The following is a 21,760-nucleotide window of genomic DNA, read 5'->3' as shown; positions in this document are numbered from 1 at the left end:
CACATGCACATGGGGGCTCATGGTGGTGGCTAATACCAGCACACATGCGCAAATGGGGCCGCTAGCCCCGTGTGGGTGCATGTGGCCCTGTTTCCATGCGCAGGCACGTCTGCGCGGGTGCAAATTTGCCAGCTTCTCCCTTTCCTTCCGGGCCATCAGCACAGAAAGGTTGGTGACCTCTGCTTTAGAATGCTGAAAGTCATCTATCAACACTCATCTAATTATTCCATGGACAAAATTCTGGCATGCCATTAAAAAGACTCTTGCCACCCAATATCACATCTGCACTACAAAGCTACATCTGTTTCGTACCAATTTAATTTCTAGAAATGACAAGCCATGGCTTCTTCCAAAAGAACAGTATTTTGGGACCTGAGAAATGTCAACGCTGAGGACAACCGCTTTGCTCCTTGGAGAACAGAGATTGCACCATCTTTTAGGTTCAGGCAGTGACTGACATTTCGATACAGAAAAAGCACTGGAGAGAAATGCTAAAGAAAAGCCCTAACAAACTTGGGAAAGATCTTTTAGTTTACAAGAAGTCCAAAGTTCTCAAGACAGAAAGAGTCCCAAGACTCCCAGTTGTACTTGACCAAACACAATGGTTGTCTTTACATGGTGAGTTTCCAATGCATGAAGTGATGATGGGTTTGTTTTCAGGTGGTTTGTTACAGAAGTTGATACTAATTGCAGGAGAGAGAGAGAGAGAGAGAGAGAGAGAGAGAGAGAGAGAGAGAGAGAGAGAGAGAGAGAGAGAGAGAGAGAGAGAGAGAGAGAGAGAGAGAGAGAGAGAGATTGAGAGAGAGAGAGAGAGAGAGAGAGAGAGAGACTGCTCCAAGATCACCCATCCTAAAGGGCCTTCTTGCTCCTAGACCAGCATCTTAGCCACCACACCAGGCTTAATTAGCAAGAGAGAATTCGAAATAAAATACAGGTAGTCCTTGACTTACGACCACAACTGAGCCCAAAGTTTCTGTGGCTAAGTGCTAATTTCGTTAAGTGAGTTTTGCTCCATTTTATGACCTTTCTTGCCACAGTTGCTAAGTGAATCACTGCAGTTAAGTTAATAACACGGTTGTTAAGTGAATCTGGCTTCCCTATTGACTTTACTTGTCAGAAGGTCACAAAAGGGGACCACATGATCCCGGGACACTGCAACCATCGTAAATATGAGTCAGTTAGCCAAACGTCTAAATTTTGATCACGTGACCAACGGTGATGCTGCAACGGTAGTAAGTGTGAAAAATGGTCATCCGTGACTTTTTTCAGTGCTGTTGTAACTTCGAACAATCGCTAAATGAACTGTTGTAAGTCAAGGACTATCTGTATTATGAATGAGAGCACAGAATCCTTCAAGTATTGCAGATTCCATTCAGATGTCAGATTTTATCTTATTTTGGGGGAGTGGAGAATAGAGAGATGAAAAAGTAGAGCAGACATGACAAACTCGCAACGTCACGTGACGTCGCGAGACATATCGGGACTATTTTGCCATTGCCGGCAATGGGGTAGGCGTGGCTTCCAGAGGACACATCCGGCCTGTGGCCTGGCAGTTTGACACCCCTGAAGTACATGGCCTCAGGTCTGCTCCCCTTTGAAACTCTCCAAATACTGTCTTCTCACTAGTTTTGAAAGAAAACAATTACCAACTGAGTTGACTTCTTTATATAAAATTGTACTTTTGCCGTATGCAACTACATATTTTTAGCCAGACCTTTCTGCAGTATTGACACACCCTAAGGCTTTATAGCCTATTTTTGCTATCAAGAATAAAACCCCAAACCATTGCTAGCCACAGCCCCAAAGTTTTAAATTGCTCACTTTTTGCTGCACCATGCTTGGTGAAGTTGGAGGCATTGTGACACACAGCCATTAAGATAATTAAGTATGTATTTTTATCCCTAAAGATATAGACAGCTCAAAATTAAGGGTTTTTCTTTTACCTTTTTTGTTTAGGCAGGCACAAACAAGTCTTACCTCAAGATAGTAAATTGTGGTAATACTCTGGGGACATGATAGGGTTTTATTTCCTATCCTGAGGTCTGGAAAAAAATGGTTGCCTCATAACACCATATTACCGAGTGGACAGTAAAATGGAAAAAGGGAATATTGGTTTCCTGGCCACGTGGCCCATGAACTATATTCATGGTTGTTTGTGCGTATGTTGTGAGTTACCTCTTTCTCCTTCGCACTTCCCACTTGGTTGGATATGATGTCATAATTAGTAGTGTGGGGCAGCCCATGGTTAAATGAGAGGGACCCCAACACAGGTAAGGAAAAACTCAGAACTGTCCACTTGATCTTAATCTCTCCCTCCTCAGCTGTTGACCCCAATGCAGGACACCCTGCTCAGAGACAGGGTTCAAAAAGAAATCAATATGGCAGCTGTGACTGCTCCATCAAAGATGTCCCCTTTTTGAGCTCAAAAGTGGTCACACTCTTTCTTGAATTATCTGAAGAGGGTTTTGGAATTTCTCTTATAGTCATTGCATGTGGTCCTCAACTTATAACCATTCATTTAGTAACTGTTCAAAGTTACGACGGCATTGAAAGAAGTGACTTATGACTGTTTTTCATACTTATGACCACTGCAGCATCTCTGTGGTCATGTGGTCAGAATTTGGATGCTTGGAAATTGGCAATTGGCTCACGTGATCCCCTTTTGTGACCTTCTGACCAGCAAAGTCCAGGGGGAAGCCAGATTCATTTAACAACTGCGTTACTAACTTCACAATTGTAGTGATTCACTCAGGAACTGTGGCAAGAAAACTTGCAAAAGGGGGCCAAAACTCACTGATTTGCTTAACAACTGAAATCATGGGCTCAGTTGTGGCCATTAGTCAAGGACTACCTTTGATTAGTATGCTCAGTGAATAATTCAGTTAACGGTATGATGAAATCTGCAGAAATTTGTCAAAAATCTTCTTCTGAGGGAACACCTCCCCCTCTCCCCCCCCCCGCTTTCTTTCTGTCTTCTCAGGTTGTCTGAGAATTTATTTGTTTTGAACATTTTTTGTTAGGAATAGCACAGGATGCTACCGCTGAGTGTTGATGTCTGTTGTGTATCCTTCCGCTGCCCTGAAACCTGTCTGACTATCCAAATCTTAAAAAGGCTCCCCTCACCCCTTGAGGCATTCCTTCATGATATCTCCCCCTGGAACAAATCTTGGGAGTCCATCCCTCGCCCAAAGACAGGAATCTTGGCAGCATCCCACAAAAGTGCCTCTTCAGCTTTGGTTGAAAACCTGCAGTGATGGAAGTCCCACATCTCAGTGTGTGTGTGTGTGTGTGTGTGTGTGTGTGTGTGTGAGTGTGTGTGTGAGTGTGTGAGTGTGTGTGTGTGTGAGGGGGGGGGCAACCTGATTCAGTGCTTGCTACATGTCATGTTCGGAAAATTCCTCTTTGTTTCAAATGTGGATTTCCTGCCATAAAGCCTAAAGCCCTCGCAAACTATGGGAAATATATCCACACCCTTTCCCCTGTGACAGTACTTCCAGAATTGGGAGTCTGCTATCATGTCTCCCCATGGAATGCTACAGGGACAGAGAAAGCAGCCTTCTTGGAGGTCTGTTACAGGGGGAAGGGTGTGGCGTATGGATCACATTTTTCAGTTAGCAACTAAGAAAAATTGCAATCCTTTCTGCATTTCATCTGACAGTTCACCAACTCCACCCGCTTTCACCAGAAGAAGCCCTTTTATGATCTTTGACACCATGGGAAAAATTGTTGGACTGAAGGACACGTAGGGACAACTCGCGACGTCACGTGACATCGCACGACATATTGGAGCTTTTTCCCCATTGCCGGCAATGGGGTGGGTGCGGTTTCGTCGTGACGTGTCCGGCCCACAGGCCGGCAGTTTAACACCCCTGGACAAGACCTTTGCTCCAGCCAGCATCATCAGCACACTGTTTCTAGGTGTGTTCACTAGAGATATGCAAAATTTGTCGATCTGAAAGTAAACCTTTCCAGAGAATCCCCAAAGATTCCATTTCTTTCTGGGCCATGCCAAAACTCCTCCAATCCACCTCATTTTGTGGGAAGGGGCAGTTCAGAAGTTTCTAGAAATAAATGTGCCAAAGCAGAAGCAGTTTGATCCAAAAAATAGAGGGCAGGGAAATGGAACATTCTGGAATTTTCCAGAATGGTCTATCCCCAGTTTGGCCACTGTTGCGCATCTTTGTGTCATGGCACTTCGTATAAGATGGGCTAATAAGTTTTTAATCTGATAAACAAACCTTGCCAAAAAAAACAACAACCCTCAAAAAACGCTACCCTTTCCATTTTACAGAGAGGAAAACTGGGAGGTGTGAACAAGACATGAAAGTCAAATGACCCAATAAGTGTAAAGGCAGGGCTTGGGAACTAGGTGTCCTTTGGGATACATAATTTGTGCTGGCTATTATGGCCGTGGGAATGACAGGCCATGCACTTCTGCCCCTCCCAAGGAGACAGCAATCCTAATTTTATAAAAATAGCTCACCTGTGGGATCAGGTGGCAGGCTGGCTAAGTAGCTGCCCATGCCCCATCTGGGTGTGACAGCAGAAGAACAATTTCTGGAATGCAGTCGGTCTGCTGTGATGAATGAAACGCAGCTAGCTTCTCTCCACTGGAGGGAAATCATGCATAGAGCGCCTGAGCCAGCTTTGGCTCATCTCACCAGGTATGTATGCATTAATTAGCCTTTGCAACCAGGTTTCCAAACAGAGAAGCACCTTTTTCCCATCAGCTAACCGTGTGTGACCTAACAGCAGTGACAACTAAAGAGCCTTGATATATGGACACAGGCAACCTCTTCCAGGCATGGTCCTGAAACCAATGATGTTGCATGATTCAAAAGAGTTTGCTGGATGATCCCATACTTAAATGCCGCCCCCCCAAAAAAATATCACACTTGGCGTAGCCTGACACAACAGAATAAAAAAGTGGAAGCTGCAGTGTTCATCTTCCTCCTCATGCTGATCACAGGGAGAGAATATAAATAGAATTTCCTTTGTCGAGTTCTGGTCTATTGGAATCAGAATAGAACTGGAAGGGACCTTGGAGGTCTTCTAGTCCAGCCCCCTTCTCAAGCAGGAGACCCATTTCAGACAAGTGGCTGTCCAGTCTCTTCTTAAAAGCCTCCAGTGACAAAGCACCCACAACGTCTGAAGGAAAGCTATTCCACTGCTTAATTGTCCTAGCAGCTGCTAGGAAGTTTCTCCTTAATTCCAGGCTGCTTCTCTCCTTGATTAGTTTCCATCCATTGTTTCTTGTCCTGCCTTCAGGTGCTGTGGAAAATAAGTTGACCCCCCCCCCATTCTTAGTGGCAGCCCCTCAAATACTGGAATACTGCTATCATGTCACCCCTAGTCCTTCTTTTCTCTAGACTGGCCATACTCAGTTCCTGCAACCATTCTTCATATGTTTTACTCATATGAATGACTAAATGATGGAATCTTAAATCAGAACTATGGAATGAGGCAGACAACACCATTTTTAAACAACACCTTGTGTTAAACTCAGAGATAGAAATTCCATGTAAGCAGAGAATATACCAAGAAGTGAAAACATATTTTAATGCAAAAAACAGTCAAAGATGGCACTTTTTCTTAACGTGTAGCCTGGTGGTATAATATGTTTCAGTATCTCACTCTCATAGAAGAGTACTTTAAGGGACAGACAACAGGTGAACGCTAGAAAAATCAAGGTGTTTTACTTGATTTGTCTACAACTGTGCAGGCTACAAATGAAAATGATTTATTTGACATCTGAATGTAACCTTAGTTCACTTTGCATTTTCAAACCAATAGAGTAATGTTCGAAATGTGCATTAAGAAGCAGTTTGCAGAAAAATACATATATTCATGAAATAATGTACCATATGGGATCTATTTGGGAACAGAAGAGTAGTATACATTAGGCAAAATTTGCAAGTAAAATGAAGAAATGTGCACTAAAATGTACACAAATTTTAATGTGGTCTTTAAAAAAATCAGGCTTGATTTTCCAAACTTAACATATTTGCAGATTAAGAAACTGTTAAAAATGAACTTGAATGATCTGAATGTGTTGCCTTTACTTTGTTCTAAGAACCAAGATTCTGGTTATAAGTGATAGGCATGAATGCTTAGATAGCAAGGGACACGTTTCACACCCAGTCCAAACCTTCAGTGTGAGAATATATCGGGATCACACCCAGCAATATTGTCAAGAATTATGGCTAAATGTTGATGTCAGCATAAAATCATAGGTATGTAATAGATTTTTTTCAAGTCTAACCTCCTGAGCAGAAATTCTCATTTGATTCCCCTGCCCCCCGAGGCCAATGTTTCTCAACCTTGGCAACTTTAAGATGTATGGACTTCAACTCCCAGAATATCCCAGCCAGATATGCTGGCCGGGAAACTCTGGGAATTGAAGTCCACACACCCTAAAATTGCCAAAGTTGAAAAACACTGCCCCAGTCAAGCAAATGGCTCTGTAATATTTGCTTGAAAATCTCCAATGATGGAGAATCCATGACTTCAGCAAGCAGGCTGGATACATTTGCTTAATATTTCTCATGACCCAACATTCTTTCTTATTTCCAGTTTGCATTTCCCTCTGTTAAGTTATCCACTTGGTTCTTGTCTTACCTTTGGGAACTATACAAAATAAATTTATAGACTTATAGACTTTCAATATTTGACTATCGGAGAAGACAGCATGTTCAGACAAAGCAAACTTCATTTATTTATATCACCTTAGGACCTCCCTACTACAGGAGCTTATGTTTACATTTAAAAATACCAAAAAACCCACCCCTCTTATCTTTTAAATAAAAGCAGCAACCAAAACAGTGATATAGGCCAGTTTAAGAAATAAAACAGTTAAAATAGAGCAGCAGAGACCTCTTTGTTGTTCAATTTGATATCATCATTAAAAGCAGATCAAACTAGAAGAAGATGGTCGGGATCCATTTAGAAGCTGACAAAGATATTTAAGTCTGAGATGGGAGTTTTACTGATAAGATATCAATGTGAAGATACTCTGTGCCTAGTGCTTGTCAAATTGACTTAACATTGTGCCAAATTTGCAAGCTGGGCCTCACAAGAACAGCTGTGGGCCACTTCCAAGATTCAGTCTAATGGTCCACTGGAGCATCCTTTGCACCTTATAAATGATGCACGTCTGGGAAGGCTGCGTAACTAATGTACCTGTGTACCTTCAGAATCACCAAGTCATAGGAATGGAATGAATTACTTTATGTCCTCATTGCCTGTACAAAGTTAAAAGGTCTTATGCTTACTCTCATACCAGAGGATCATTTTCATTTACAGTTTTCCCATATGAAAGCTCCTGAAAACAGCAAATTTGAGGATGGTGGTGGGTAATGTTATTTTTAGTACAAAAAAAAATTAGGTGTCACCTTAGAGACAGCCTTCCTCTCTTTTGGCATCAAGTAGCTTCACTAATGCAGTGGACTTTAGACTCCTTGCATTGTTAGGTCACAATGTCCTGACTGCCATTTTTCAGTCTGTGATGGCCATAAAATCGCTAAAAATTGTTGTATTTGGCCAAAGACCAAGAGGTCAAATCTAAAGCTCCACTTCTTTCTTTGGAGGCCTGTTATTATGTTGAAAGTGTTAGAAAATAATTGAAAGAAAGTGGACAAATTATAGCTCGCCCTGAACAATGGCCATTTCCTGTCGGAGTTGAAGAATGATTGCTTAATTTATTTCAAAAGTTTCCATCTAAGAGCAACTTATTTTGGACTTTGTAAAGACAAAGTGCAAAGAAACTGGAGTGAAGGTAGACAATCTGGCAACTTGCTGATATTCTAGGGACTTGGTTGAAACATGAGAATTCTACAAAACATCTGGAAGACACTACATGGGCTGATATATGTTTGTAAGTCAGAAAGCTGGCATATAATGGACACTAATTTGGAAGACTGGCTTGTATCTGCCCAGGTGGCCAATCCAGGGTTAAGGACCATGTTTTCAACTCCATCTTGAGATAGTGAAAAACCCCCCCACCACCACCAGTAAATGAAAAACATGGGTTCTACTGCTAAGCAATGACCTTCAATAAATCTGTATCACAACAAATCAGACAAGAGATCTATCTAGTTCAGCATTACTAGTAATAATGCTGCAAGATTTCACACGGCTGTCTTTCTCAACCCAGCTTGACGATGCTAAAGATTAGGGCTGGGATCTTTTCAATGCAAAATAGATGCTCTCCCACAAGATTTACCTAGCATGCAGGAAAACTGCCTGTTCACAGAGACAGCAGGCTAAATGAGATCATTGTTCAATTACTGTCTACACTGACTGGTAAAAGTAGGATTTCAGCCAAGGATTTTTCCAATGTATAGCAATAGCAAGAGCATTTAGACTTATATACCGCTTCATAGTGTTTTATAGCCCTCTCTAAGCAGTTTACAGAGTCAGTATATTGCTCCCAATAATCTGGGTCCTCATTTTACCGACCTCGGAAGAGTGGAAGGCTGAGTCAACCTTGAGCCAGTCAGGATCGAACTACTGGCAGTTGGCAGAGTTAGCTTGCAATACTGCATTCTACCATGGCTCTTTTCAACTGGAAATACCAGTGACTAAAGTTGAGTTTTGTGTGTGCAAAACTGACTAACTGTCTATTCCCCTTTGTAATACCATCTACATCAGGAGTATTTAACCTTGACATTTTTAAGACTTGTGCATTTTACTCCCTTGTCTACATCAAGTGGCTGACCAGAGCTTTATATTTCCTTCAAAATGATGGAGACAGCCTACTTTTATACAGGTAAATCAGATGATCTCCTCCTGAGCCATACACCTCTCCAGAATTCCTGGCCCTCTTTTTCATTTCAAAAGCTTGTGTCTCACCTGACCAGGTCCTCCAGCTTCAGAGCATATATCATTCCCTCTGCAAAGCTCTTACCTGTTCAGTGATGAAGGAGCTGGAGAAGGTAATGGCTGACCAGAAGAAGATCCCACAGCTAAGAATAATCTTCCTGTTGAACCGGTCACCAAGATAGCCAAATATTGGGGCTGCCACCATAAAGCTACAGATGAAAACTGCAGAAGAACAGAAAGGAAGAGATGGATTGGGTCAGCAATTCCCAAACTTTAGAAACTTAGTTGGAAAAGTCAAAAACAAAGTATCAATAATCTATATCAGCTTTCCCTAACCTGGTACCTTCCAGATGCATTGGGAATGCATGACAGATTCTGCTCTTCCATTCAAACCATTTGTGAATACTTCATATGCTACAGATGTTACAGGTAGTCCTCAACTTATGACCACAATGGGAACCAGAATTTTGGTTTCTAAGTGATGCAATTGTAAAGTGAGTCATCATATAACCAGATCTGATTTTACCACCATTTTTCCTGTGGTTATTAATTATGTCATTTAGTGAATCATGTGGTCATTAATTGACTTTGCTTGTTGAAGCTGGCTGGGAAGGTGACAAGTCATGATCACATGACCACAAGATGCTGTCACCATCATAAATGTGAGCTAGTTGTTAAGTGCCCAAATTGCAATAATGTGGTGGTGGTGGTGGTGTGACGCGACAGTCATAATTTCCAAGGACTGGTTGCAAGTCACTTTTTCCGAGGTTGTTGTAAATTTGAACCATGGTTAAATGAACAGACTGAAGTCAAGAACTACTGTACTCAAAATTCAAAGGAAGAAATTGTTTCCTCATAAATAGTCAGATTTAAACTGTGTTTATATATTTTGCTTATTACTGTATTTCTTCATTATATTTACATGTCATTTTCCCTCAAGGCTTCATATGTAGCATTCCCTCCTCCCAATTCTCCAACAATTCTGAGGTATGATTGGGCTAAGAGAAAGTAACAGTGTTAAAGTGAGCCGAAGATGAATTTGAACCCATGTTTCCCTAACATCCTACCGCAATTCCTTGGCCTTTACAAAACAGAAAACGAATATTTGCAACCCACTGACAGTATGTTATCACTCACTGTGGGCTACAAAGATACTGTGTTTTACCACGCAATGCACTGTTAAATCTATTTTCTATTCTTTGTAGATCTGGAAGTCACATTTTTAATTAGATGGTTTGTTGATGCGCAACAAAAGAAGAGGCAACACAGAGGTTTTAAAGATGGAGGCGGCACAATTGCAGAAAAAGATTTGAGAACAGAAGAATAAATAGAGTGACAAAATAAAAACCCAGCTTTGCAGAATCCAGATGGCAGCATGAGTATATTCATTCTGAGTGGTAAAAAGTTCAGACAATGACAGTCAAGTTGCCAGGAAAATTGCCTGCCAGCTATCATGTCAAGAGCTATCCAAAAGTCTTGGTGAAAGAAGGCCTGACCCATAGCATTTCACTGGGAAAAAAAATGAGGGGGTGATGTAGGGAAATTGATGGAGGGAGATGTTATGGGCCTGCCATCTAGTCTAATTAGACAGAAATCAATTTCTGCAACCAAATAGGTAGTCTCATTTAATGACCACAATTGGGACCAGCCACTCAGTCATTAAGAGAAGCAGCTGCTAAGTGAAACAGCCACCATGGTTATGATTTTACTTCAACTTTTCTTTGCTTTACAGACTGAAAAGGTAGTAAATGCAAGGACTGGTTGCAAAGTTAACTTTTTCATCACTGTCATAACTGTGAATTCAGCAAACTATTCATTCCCCCTTTGTACTGACAAGTAAAATTCTCATTTAAGCCTGGTCCTCACTAGAGATATAAGAGACCAAAGCTGGACCTTCAGCATGCCAAACATGAGGTCTACGCATGAGTTAAAGCAGTCTTCGCCTCTACTTTATCTATCGCCTTCTCAGTGTAATGCAGTTTTCACTTCCTTAGCAACTTTAAAGATATGTGGACTTCAACTCCCAGAATTCCCCCACCAGGAGAATGGTCCTGGCTGGTCTAACGCATACACTTTTTCTTAGTCCAACCCATTTCACAAGGTTGCTGTGGGGAGAAATAGGAATGACTACGATGTACACCACAAAAGACAGGATAGAAATCAGACCAGAAACAAAATGCAAATAGGTGACCAAATGCAGAAAGTATCAACTTTAATTCTGAACTATTATTTGCCTTCCACATGATCCAGCAATCTCAGGTCCAGCTGTAAGAGTCAGGCTGAAAGCCACACGTTACCAAATGCCCAATGAACATTGTACATTATACAAGCTCAGGATGGTGACGATTTTTCGGAAAGAGCCAGACATTTCTTTAGCAGCCCCAAACAACTTTAAAAGGTTAAATATTTTTTTTCAGAATTGAAATCTTTAAAAAATAAAACCAGGGAATAAAACAGAAGTAACTTCAGTTCAGATTCCATTTTGTAGCCTTGCCTCATGAAAGATGATCCTTTTTAGAGACAGGTCACACAACAACATTTTTTTTAAATGGCACTTTTCAAAGATGCTGTTTCCTATACGCAAGAGGGTGTGCTTTTGCCGGCCCCAAAATACCAGCCAAAAAGGGCAGGTGAATAAAAATAGGTAAAATGACATACGCCCTTCCAATTGAAAGTGACAGCTTTGGAATCATAGTTTGGAATGAAGAATGAGAAACACATCTGATTCGTTGCAATTGTGGTGAAAGAACAGGAAAGGTTTAATTATCCAGACAGGATGAATTTCTCTATATCTATTTCTGATTTCAGTGGTCAGACCCACCCTGATACAGGTGGGATGCTTTTGTTTTTAATTTCTCCCAGTTATTTTGTGGTGTAATGTGGGTGGATGTGTGCACATGTGTGTGCATCTGTGTGCTTGGAATTTCTCTTGTTCTCTCTTTTTAATTATATGAGACAATAAAAAAAAATAGATCGTCTTCTCCAGGCTTCATAGATTCCTTCACGCGCTGTTACCCATGAGTGCTAGCTCACTTTATTTTCCACCCTGGGAAATGCCAGTCAACCAGCATCCTAATTCTCTGTCACGATATTTAAAGGTGCTCTTTGATTTCCTTGTCAGAAAAATAGAATGTTTTCCCCCACCCCCCCAAAAAAAGAAGAAGTGGTTTAAGCATTTAATCATAAATGCATTTACTCTTGGGGCTTGAATTTAATTTAATTGTTTTAATTGATTTTAATTTTTTGTATTTCATGGTTTTAACTGCCCTGTAAACCGCCCTGAGTCCTACGGGAATAGGGCGGTATACAAATTCAAGAAAATAAAATAAATAAATAAATAAATAAATAAATAAATAAATAAATAAATAAATAAAAGATATTGTGATTTGTGAAAGGTTCTCTCACGTCATTAAGATGAAGATTTCCCTCAGGTTTGAAGGAGGCTGAAAGTCAAATTTGCACTTGGAATTGTTCTCCTGAATGTCATTTCAGTTTTAAGAGTTTATTTCACAGTTTCTTGTTTGTGGAATTATGTTGAAAATTACTGGGCATAGTCATCACTCCCCACCTGCCTTTCTCAAAAGGGGATCCGAGGCTCTTGATGTGATCATCAGCAATAGCAGACTAAGCAGCTATAATTGTTAATTCTTTTGCAAAAGCAATAGCACTTAGACTTATAGAGCGCTCCACAGTGCTTTACAGCAGTCTCTGGATGGTTTACAACAGGGGTGTCAAACTCAATTTCATTGAGGGCCGCATCAGCATTGCGGTTGCCCTCAGGGGGCCGGGTGGGTGTGGCCAGGGTGGGAATGGCCTACTGGGTGGGCGTGGCCAGCTCTACATCGTTCGTATCAAGGGTCCCTATGGGGGCCTGGGCAGGAGTGGGACAGATCTGAGGGTCTCTGGCAGGAGGAGGGTCTCTGGGCCAGGGCCAAGGCAGTGGGGGCCGTTCCCTCACTGTTTCCAGGATGGCTTCACGGGCCGCATGAAACCACTTCACGGGCCGGATCTGGCCCCCGGGCCTTGTGTTTGACATGTCTGGTTTACGATGTCGGTGTATTGCCCCCAACAATCTGGGTCCTCATTTTACCCACTTCAAAAGGATGGAAGGCTGAGTTAACCTTGAGCCCATCAGGATCAAACTCCAGACTGTGGGCGATCCTGCATTCTAACCATTGCAATCACATCTGTTTCCCTATCAGATGAAAAGATATTGTGAAATCTAGTCCCTCCTCTTCCTCCAGCCTTGTATATGCTTCTCTTTCCTAATGAATTGATACTAAAGGAAAGACAAAGATTCAAGACTATAGACTGAGATTTGCCTCTGTGTGTCTTTGTAAGGGCGAGAATATGCAGACGGGTAGTCCTTGATTTAACCACCATTCATTTAACCACCATTCAAAGTTACAATGGCATGAAAAAAGTAACTTACAATTGGTCCTCATACTTATGACTGTTGCAGCCTCCCCACAGTCACGTGATCAAAATTGAGGCACTTGGCAACCAGCATACATTTAGATGGTTGCAGAGGCCAGGATCACACAATTGCCATTTGCTTCAGACAAAGAAAGCCAATGGTAGGAAGCTAGATACACTTAGCAGCCATTAAATTCACTTAATAACTGCAGTGATTTGCTTAACTGGCAATAAAGGTGACAAAACCAGTCCTGACTCATTTAACAACTTAGCAACAGAAATTCTGGTCCCAACTGTGGTTGTAAGTCAAGGACTACCTGTATAGCCTTGAACACTGACAACAACTGAGAATGATTAAAAAAAACATTAAGTTGTGTTGAGGAACCAATACTTTCTCAAACATGCACGCAAAAGGAGACTGGATGAGAAAATGATCACGACAGCAATGCAAAATGGAATAATCAATATAGTCAGAAATATTGTCCGGAACACTTTGAATATTCAGCCACCATTCTCATCATGCATTCTGTTGAGCCTCAGAGAAATAGTCAACCCTCTGCCCCTCTGTTCACAGAGATGAACCTTTTTATTACTGTACTTGAGATCTATTCATAACTTTTCAGCAGCCAACAAGCTATCCGCTGATCCAATGCAAAACATAACTCTTATCTGAAAACACAGTTTCATGAAATACAGTCAGTAAAGGCAGAGTTTCCTCCCCTCAGGTACTAAGACAATTTAAGGCCTACCCAAAAGATTACATAAATCACATTTAATCAAAAATTGAGAAGGGAGCTTCTGGCAATCTACCAGTAAAGTTGAAGGGCCCTGAAAGAATGAATAATGAATGGGCTTATCAGTGGGGGCAGCAGAACCCTAGTGATTTATGCAGTTTTCTTGGCAATGTTATGGGACTGGCTTGCCATTGTCTTCTTCAGGATGTTTTCTTTTTTTTTCAAATTCCACAATCTGCCTTACAGTTCTGGTATTTCCTGGTGATCTCTCTTTAATTAACCATGTGCAACCCAGTTTAGTTTATCAAGATCAGCCAAGGTCACCTAGGAAGGCATACAATAGTAAGATGCAGACTGTTGAGATATACCGTTTTATCTGTCTTCCCCCAGAATTGACAGACATTCTCCAACATCTCTTCTAACTTACTACCTCACCTTTTGACCAGCATTGACAAAGGATGCCAGGAAGTTCTGGCACCAATTATAACAGTCCTCATAGCAGACTTCAAAAATGACAGTACCAGGACCTTACCTACCTACTTACCTATCTACCTACCTACCTATAAGCTGACATATAGGTAAAGGTTCCCCCGCACATGCATGCTAGTCGTTTCCAACTCTAGGGGCCAGTGCTCATCTCTGTTTCAAAGCCAAAGAGACAGCGCTTGTCCGAGGACATCTCCGTGGTCATGTGGCCGGCATGACTAGACGCCAAAGGCGCACAGAACGCTTTTACCTTCCCACCGTAGTGGTCCCTATTTTTCTACTTACATTTTTCGTGCTTTCGAACTGCTAGGTTGGTAGAAGCTGGGACGAGTGACAGGCGCTCACTCTGCTACGCGGCACTTGGGATTCGACCCGCCAAACTGCCCACCTTCTGATCGACAAGCTCAGCGTCCTAACCCACTGAGCCACTGCGTCCCTTAAGCTTACATATACATAGAAATAATACCGGGGCAGATTTGGAATTTGATGGCTTCTTTTGCTTTAGAGCTTCCTCATCTGTGATTGCAAAAATCCAGACAACTATAAGATGACAGCAAAGAATGAATGTTTCTGCATTTCTATGCTGGCAGCGGGTAATTGTCTGTGCATTCTCTAATAGACATTTTGATTGATGATGCACCAACAGGCTTAAATGCCTTCCAACTCTTAATAAGAGTTTGGGGAGGTTTTGCGGCTATCCACATTGCCCTAGACAATTTATCAATATATGGTTATAAGCAGCTAGTATAAAACGTTGATTGAAAAATCAAGTTGCCGCTAGATGGCAGCAAAAAGTGATACAATACCTTATTTGCTCCCACCTGGTGGCTGGATGAAAGATTGAGGGCAATAGAAGAAGGGGACGCCAGAGAATGAGGTGGCTGGATGGAGTCACTGAAGCAGTAGGCGTGAGCTTAAATGGGCTCCAGAAGATGGTAGAGGACAGAAAGGCCTGGAGGAACATTGTCCATGGGGTCGTGATGGGTCGGACACGACTTCACAAATAACAAGTGGCGGGATGTCTGCAGTCCAGACTTTGTGTATCTAATAAACTGTACCGACTCTCCTATGATATACATTAGAAGACTGTTTGAAAATTGGTCAGACCTGGATAAAACTTGGCAATTTTTAAAGCTCAAGGTTTTATCTGTCTGTTCGTGATCAAGCCATCCCCATGGATTAAATTCAGGACTTTTGGCATGCAAAGCAAGTGGCATTCCACCAAATTACAGCTGGTCCTCGACTTACGTCCATTTATTTATGGTTCAAAGTTATAACAGCATTGGAAAAAGTACCTTATGGCTGGTCCTTGTACTTATGGCTGTGACAGCACCCACAGTCACCTGATCAAAGTCCAGGCACTTGGCAACTGACCTGTATTTATGATGATTGCAGCACCCTGGGATCATATGATCACCATTTGCGACCTTCCCAATTGGCTTCTGATCAGCAAAGTCAATGGGCAAAGCTGGATCTGTTTAATGATCATGTGACTCATTTAACAATGGCACTGATTCAGTTAACAACTGGGGCAAATTGGTAATAAAATCAGGTACGACTCACTTAATTATCATCTTGCTTAGCAAAAGAAAGCCTGGTCCCAATTGTGGTGGGTAAGTCGAGGACTACCTGTTTGTACCCATTACCTTTCAAAAGCAAGAGCACATTTTTGGCCCAGAAAAGCTTCAAGTGCCAGTCTTAGTTAACTGTGTTGAAAATCAGATGGGATTACTGGGCTAGGTAAAACCCTCAGCCTGGAAACTTGGCAAATGAGATCTGCTGAGTGCAAGGTAAACACATATGATCCCATAATAGTCCCTGGGGATCTTGGATAAGGATATACTATGTTCTTTTTTTTGCAAGGATGAATAATTGTATCAAAGGCAAGTTGGTAGAAATACACTGCTTTAAGGAGAGGGTGGTGCCAGGAGGCTACAGATAGCATGCAAATCATTCCAGCTGCAAAATTAACCCTAACTCTGCAAGGGTATTTTTTTAATCACACAAGAATGTTTTTTTCTTGCAGGAAAAGATCCCAGCCCCTTGCATCTGCAAAATTGGAATTGCATCTCCAATCCCAGCCCCTTGCATCTGCAATTCCTAGGATGGAAACCATAATTCAAAGTCAAACTTATTTTCCAAAACCTCAAGGAAAGAGAGGGGCATAATGTCACTTAGTCACTGCAGCAGATAGCTTTTAATTCATATTCAGACAACAGACTGTAACACTTTTCCTGGGATGACAATTTGTCTGGATTAATTATAAACCAGAAATCAAGGACAAATATGATAAAAGCTAACGGTTAAGATTTGCTTTTACGCTAGGGCTCCAAATATTTTCCACTTTCAGTTTTACCTGGCCAAACAAGTAAACTTAGTAATACATACTGCAAACATTCATATTTTCATACGTTGAGAACAGAAAGAGCGAAATAGTTAACTCTGGGACACGGTGGCTCAGTGGGTTAGGACGCTGAGCTTGTCGATCAGATGGTCGGCAGTTTGGCGGGTCGAATCCCGAGTGCCGCGTAACAGAGTAAGTGCCTGTTACTCGTCCCAGATTCTGCCAACCTAGCAGTTCGAAAGCACGTAAAAATGCAAGTAGAAAAATAGGGACCACTACGGTGGGAAGGTAACAGCGTTCCGTGCACCTTTGGCGTCTAGTCATGCCAGCAACATGACCATGGAAACGTCCTCGGACAAGCACTGACTCTTCGGCTTTGAAACAGAGATGAGCACCGGTCCCTAGAGTCGGAAACGACTAGCACGCATGTGCAGGGGAACCTTTACCTTTACCTTTATCGTTTCCCTATTTTTTTTAGTAGATGACTAAAATTTTTACTATACTGGTAGTAGCAATAATAACACATTCTCCTTATGCAATTCATACTCTGTAATATTTTCCAAACCCCAGTTATCACGGAGAAAGGAAAGGACACTCTGCAGATGCTCATGGACACTTTTTTTCTCTCCTCCAGTCAGCACCTATGGGAGCAGAGACAGCACCATTCAGCCAGTGCTTAGACAAAATGCGAGGACTACTTCACAACCAAGTGCACAAACTGAGTTCAAAGAGTCATATCACACAGAAGCTGACCAAATTGCATTTATGAGGATCCTTCTCTAAAGCTCAGGACAACTTAACCGCAGAAGGGAGGCTATCTGGTACTTAGAGGTCTCCACCCATGAGGGAACAGCTTCACTCTATCTAGGGTTGGCCCAGAAAGCTTAAGACTAGCCTTGCACAAAATCTTCAGGTGTGAGGAGGGCAACCCCCTCCCCAAAGAATATTTAGCAGAACCTCTTGCACAGTCTAACCACATGGATAATTTGTGTAGAGAGAGAGAGACAGAGACAGAGAAAGACACACAGAGAGAGAGAGAGAGAGAAAGAGAGAGAGAGACAGACAGACCGACAGAGACAGAGAGAGGCGGGGGGGGGGATAACGGGAGAGGGAGAGGAGAGACACCAGGGCATAACCAGTCTTGGTAGTCAGTCTCGGTTGAAGAAATAGAGATAGGTGGGCATAGATTTGAAATCAAGGACTATCTGTACTTTTCAAACAAGACTGGCTCTCTGTTCTTCAAGAAGCACAGGTAGTCCTCAATTTCAAATCCTAGGTCTACTTTCCTCCTTTATTACACCTCAGAGCCAACTCACTTGAAAATAGCTTGGTACAGAAAAGGGGAGGACTGTCAGAAACAGCATTTTCTTAGACATGTAATAAGGATAATGCTTCTTTGAAACATATGTTTCTACAATGTGCTATACTTACTAAGTTTAGGAAGGAAGGAGTGGATTATATAAATACGATTGTGCAACCAAAGCTAACATTTTCAGAAGATAATATTCTTTTGAACCATATACTTAGTGCATGGAATTTGACAACTGGATAACGAAAACAATTCTCTGTGCCCTTTCTGTGGCTAAAACATTTATTTTGATATTACAGTATTGGAAAGGCAAATGTATAGCTCCATTTACTCATTGAGGAATTGACTGCAGTTGCAGATTGCCTACAGACAATTACGAGCAGATTGCCTACAGACGTAGATTTTGTATAAATGAGTACAGTGAAATGTGGGATTCACAGATACACAATACAGTCGGTTAAAAAAAGGTAATATAGTGTAAATAAAGGGGGCGTGATGGCTCAGTGGTTAAAGACACTGAGCTTGTCAGCTGGAAAGCTAACAACCCAGATTCAAGAGCCAAGCGCCCTGCTACAGGGCAAGCTTCCACATAGCAATTCAAAAGCATGTAAATATGAGTAGATAAATAGGTGTCACTTGGGTGGGAAAGTAACAGCATTCTGTGCACCTCGGCACATAGTCATGCTGGCCACATGACCACAGAAAGGGACTTTGGACAACACTGGCTCACTCAGCTAAGAAACGGAGATGACCTCGAGTCGGATACAATTGCACAAGGAAAACCTTTACCTTTATTTTTATCATAAATATGTTAGAAATATATATGTATTTGAATAATGTTTGCATTAGACAAGTACAAATAGAGTTGTAACTGTGTATTATTATAATGGTATTTCGTATTTCTGTTTCATCATTTCTTATATTGTTTAATTTTTTTAATATATTTTTTCTCTTTGACAACTGTATATATCTCTATCACTTTTATCCTTGTGTTTTGCTCCTTTTCTCTCTCTCTTTTTTTGTTAATTAAAAAGCAATAAAATATAAATTAAAAAAAGCCACATGAGAATAGCTGGAAACAGACTACGGTTGGCAAAAAAAGCCTACAAATCAGTAACACATTTGTATTCAAGGAGGGTTAGATCCAGTGGTTCATATCGTTAGTAACCAAAGCTGTTTGGGATGCTAGAATTCAGAATGGTAGAACTGCCTAGATTGCCACCATTCCAAGAAGGTAAAACTAGGGTCAATCAATGGCAGGATATCCTATAAAGAAGCTCACGACTCAGTTAACCCAGCGTTTTGGATTTGCACTATAAATCAGTTAAATTAGTCATATGGATTAGGCTTGAATTATCCACAATGCTAACATCTGATTGATTGATTTGTTCCTGCAAAAATGTTTTTGTTCAACTTGCTTCCATGCCATATAGAATTCGCTCCCTACGTGTCTCATAATGATACCTAGTCGAAAGCTTGCACGAGTTTTGGAAAGCAAAATCTGGCTGATACTCCAATTGCAACATGAAAGAGTACGTTCTCAAGAAGGATGAATAATGGCCACTCATGCAGAACAACTGTAGCCTTTTTGTATGAAACATTCTTTCCCAGTGTTTATGATTACAGGTAGCAATTGCAACTTACAACCACAACTGGGACCAGAATTTCCACTGCTACGCAAGGTGATTGTTAAGTCAATTTTATGATCTTTTTTTTGTGATGGTTGTTAAGTGAATCATTACAGTTGTTAAGTGAATCCAGCTTCCCCTATTGACTTTGCTTGTCAGAAGCCAGCTGGGAAGGTCACAAATGGAGATTACGTGACCCTGGGTTGCTGCAACCATTGTAAATACATCCTGGTTGTCAAGTGCCCGATTTTTTATCACGTCACCGTGGGAATGCTGCAACGGTCATAAACACGAGGACCGGTTGTAAGTCACTTTTTCCATTGCCACTGTAACTTCGAACAGTTGCTAAATGAATGGTCATAAGTTGAGGACTACCTGTACTTCACTCTTTGTTGCTTTTTAAATGGACAGTGAACATGGCTTATTTATATGATTATTTTCACAGAAATGAGATGTACTGTATTCCTGTTTAGTGGCTCTGCTCTTAAGGTGCATTTTTATATAACCGCATTATGTATTATACGCTACTTTGGGAATGTGCTGCATTTTTAAGACAGCTCTTCTTAACAGATAAACATGCTTTTACAATTTGGTGGAAAAAGATTAATGGCCTGAAAGCAAAGAATCTTGGATCATAATTCGAAGCATGAAGGATTGCTCAGGCTTTAAAATGACAAATCTGATTCTCATTCCATGTTCTTAGTTCCCCTTTCTGCCTCCAGGATTTTTCTAACGACGTTCCCTGCCACGGTTTTTCTACTGCCCAGTTTTGTTTTGTTTTTTTTCCTGCTTGTGAAATATGAAATTTACTTTTAAAATTTCAAGCATGCAAGGAAGGCATTGCTTGGGAGCAAAATAGTAACTATAGTTATTGACTACCATTACAGAAAGAGGGAGGGGAAAAAATAAGTTCTTGAGACTTGGAACCAGAATAGGGAATCCTCTCTAAAATTAAAGAGGGGGACTTGCATTTGTGGTGTTTGAGCAGGTCCATGTTAACCACGCTCTAGAAAATCTGCAGAAAGTGGACAATTTTAGCAACCCAAGTGGTTTGGACTAAAACCTTTAGTCCCTTTTCCCATGGCTCTCAAAAATAGATACCATTCCATTCATAGTGGCATTTGACAATCTAAAAAGAGGGTGGTGGGGGGGAAAGAACCTTTGCAAATTAACTTCCAGCATATCCTGTGGTCCTAGAAAAGAAAAAGAGTAATTCACTATTTGATTTGGCAGTTAGAGCCAATGCAGTCTATGTTCCTGTACAGATGTCTCTTGAGGTCAAATTGTCATCATTTCGAATAAAGACTCCTGCCAAAACCATTAAATTTCATATGCTGGAATTGTTCTGTCCTTATCTTTTCAATTTAATCAAAACAAAGAGAGACATATATGGGGGTGGACAGTGACAGGATGCTAACTGGTGAAGGGCAAAACAAAGGACGATGCCATTTGCCCCATTCCCGTCTTAATTTTCTACATTTCAATGATTATGCAGTGACTTTAGTTAAGTCTTTAGCTTGGTCTTCTCCAACACCAACTAACTTTTGAAACTGTGTTTTCTGATAAAATCATTTTCTACTTCATAGAATTAGGAAGAGCATGGATTTTATCTACTCACCCAGTGATGATCACAATCTAACCCAGTATTTCTCAATCTCAAATTTTAAGATTCCAACTCCCAGAATTCCCCAGCCAGCACTGATTGGGGAATTCTGGGAGTTGAAGTTCACAGTTTTTAAACTTGCTGAGGTTGAGAAAAACTCATGTAACTCTTTAAAACCATTTAGAAGCAAATGAAACCATCCAATCAGACAGTTCCTAAAAGACTCTGATCTCCCAGCTATTTAAATGTTTAACTAACCTTTGTTCTTGGGGAAGGGAGAACATAGCTTCTAATTGTACCTGTCCTTTTATACTTCTTCCTAAGACTGTTGCATCTATTGATTAAAATCAAACAATAAAGATTTCCTCCCATGCCAATACTTTACCCTACAGGGTAGGGAAAGGAAAGGGATTTACATTG

The 21,760-nt window shown here is 41.2% G+C and overlaps 1 protein-coding gene across 1 annotated transcript in view; it reads right to left on the bottom strand.

Moving 5' to 3' along the window:
- Nucleotides 1–21,760, bottom strand: part of LOC310650780 (sphingosine-1-phosphate transporter SPNS2-like) — a 151,811-nt gene that overhangs the window by 64,644 nt on the left and 65,407 nt on the right. The window contains exon 3 of the mRNA XM_083379511.1: nucleotides 8,906–9,042. Coding sequence (XP_083235637.1) covers nucleotides 8,906–9,042 — 137 coding nt within the window. The remainder of the gene's footprint in view (nucleotides 1–8,905; nucleotides 9,043–21,760) is intronic.

Source organism: Vipera ursinii, assembly GCF_947247035.1.
Source record: "Vipera ursinii genome assembly, chromosome: 1".
Lineage (NCBI taxonomy): Eukaryota > Metazoa > Chordata > Lepidosauria > Squamata > Viperidae > Vipera > Vipera ursinii.
The sequence above is the reverse complement of the archived record's forward strand: the minus strand, read 5'-3'. Positions and strand labels throughout refer to the sequence as shown.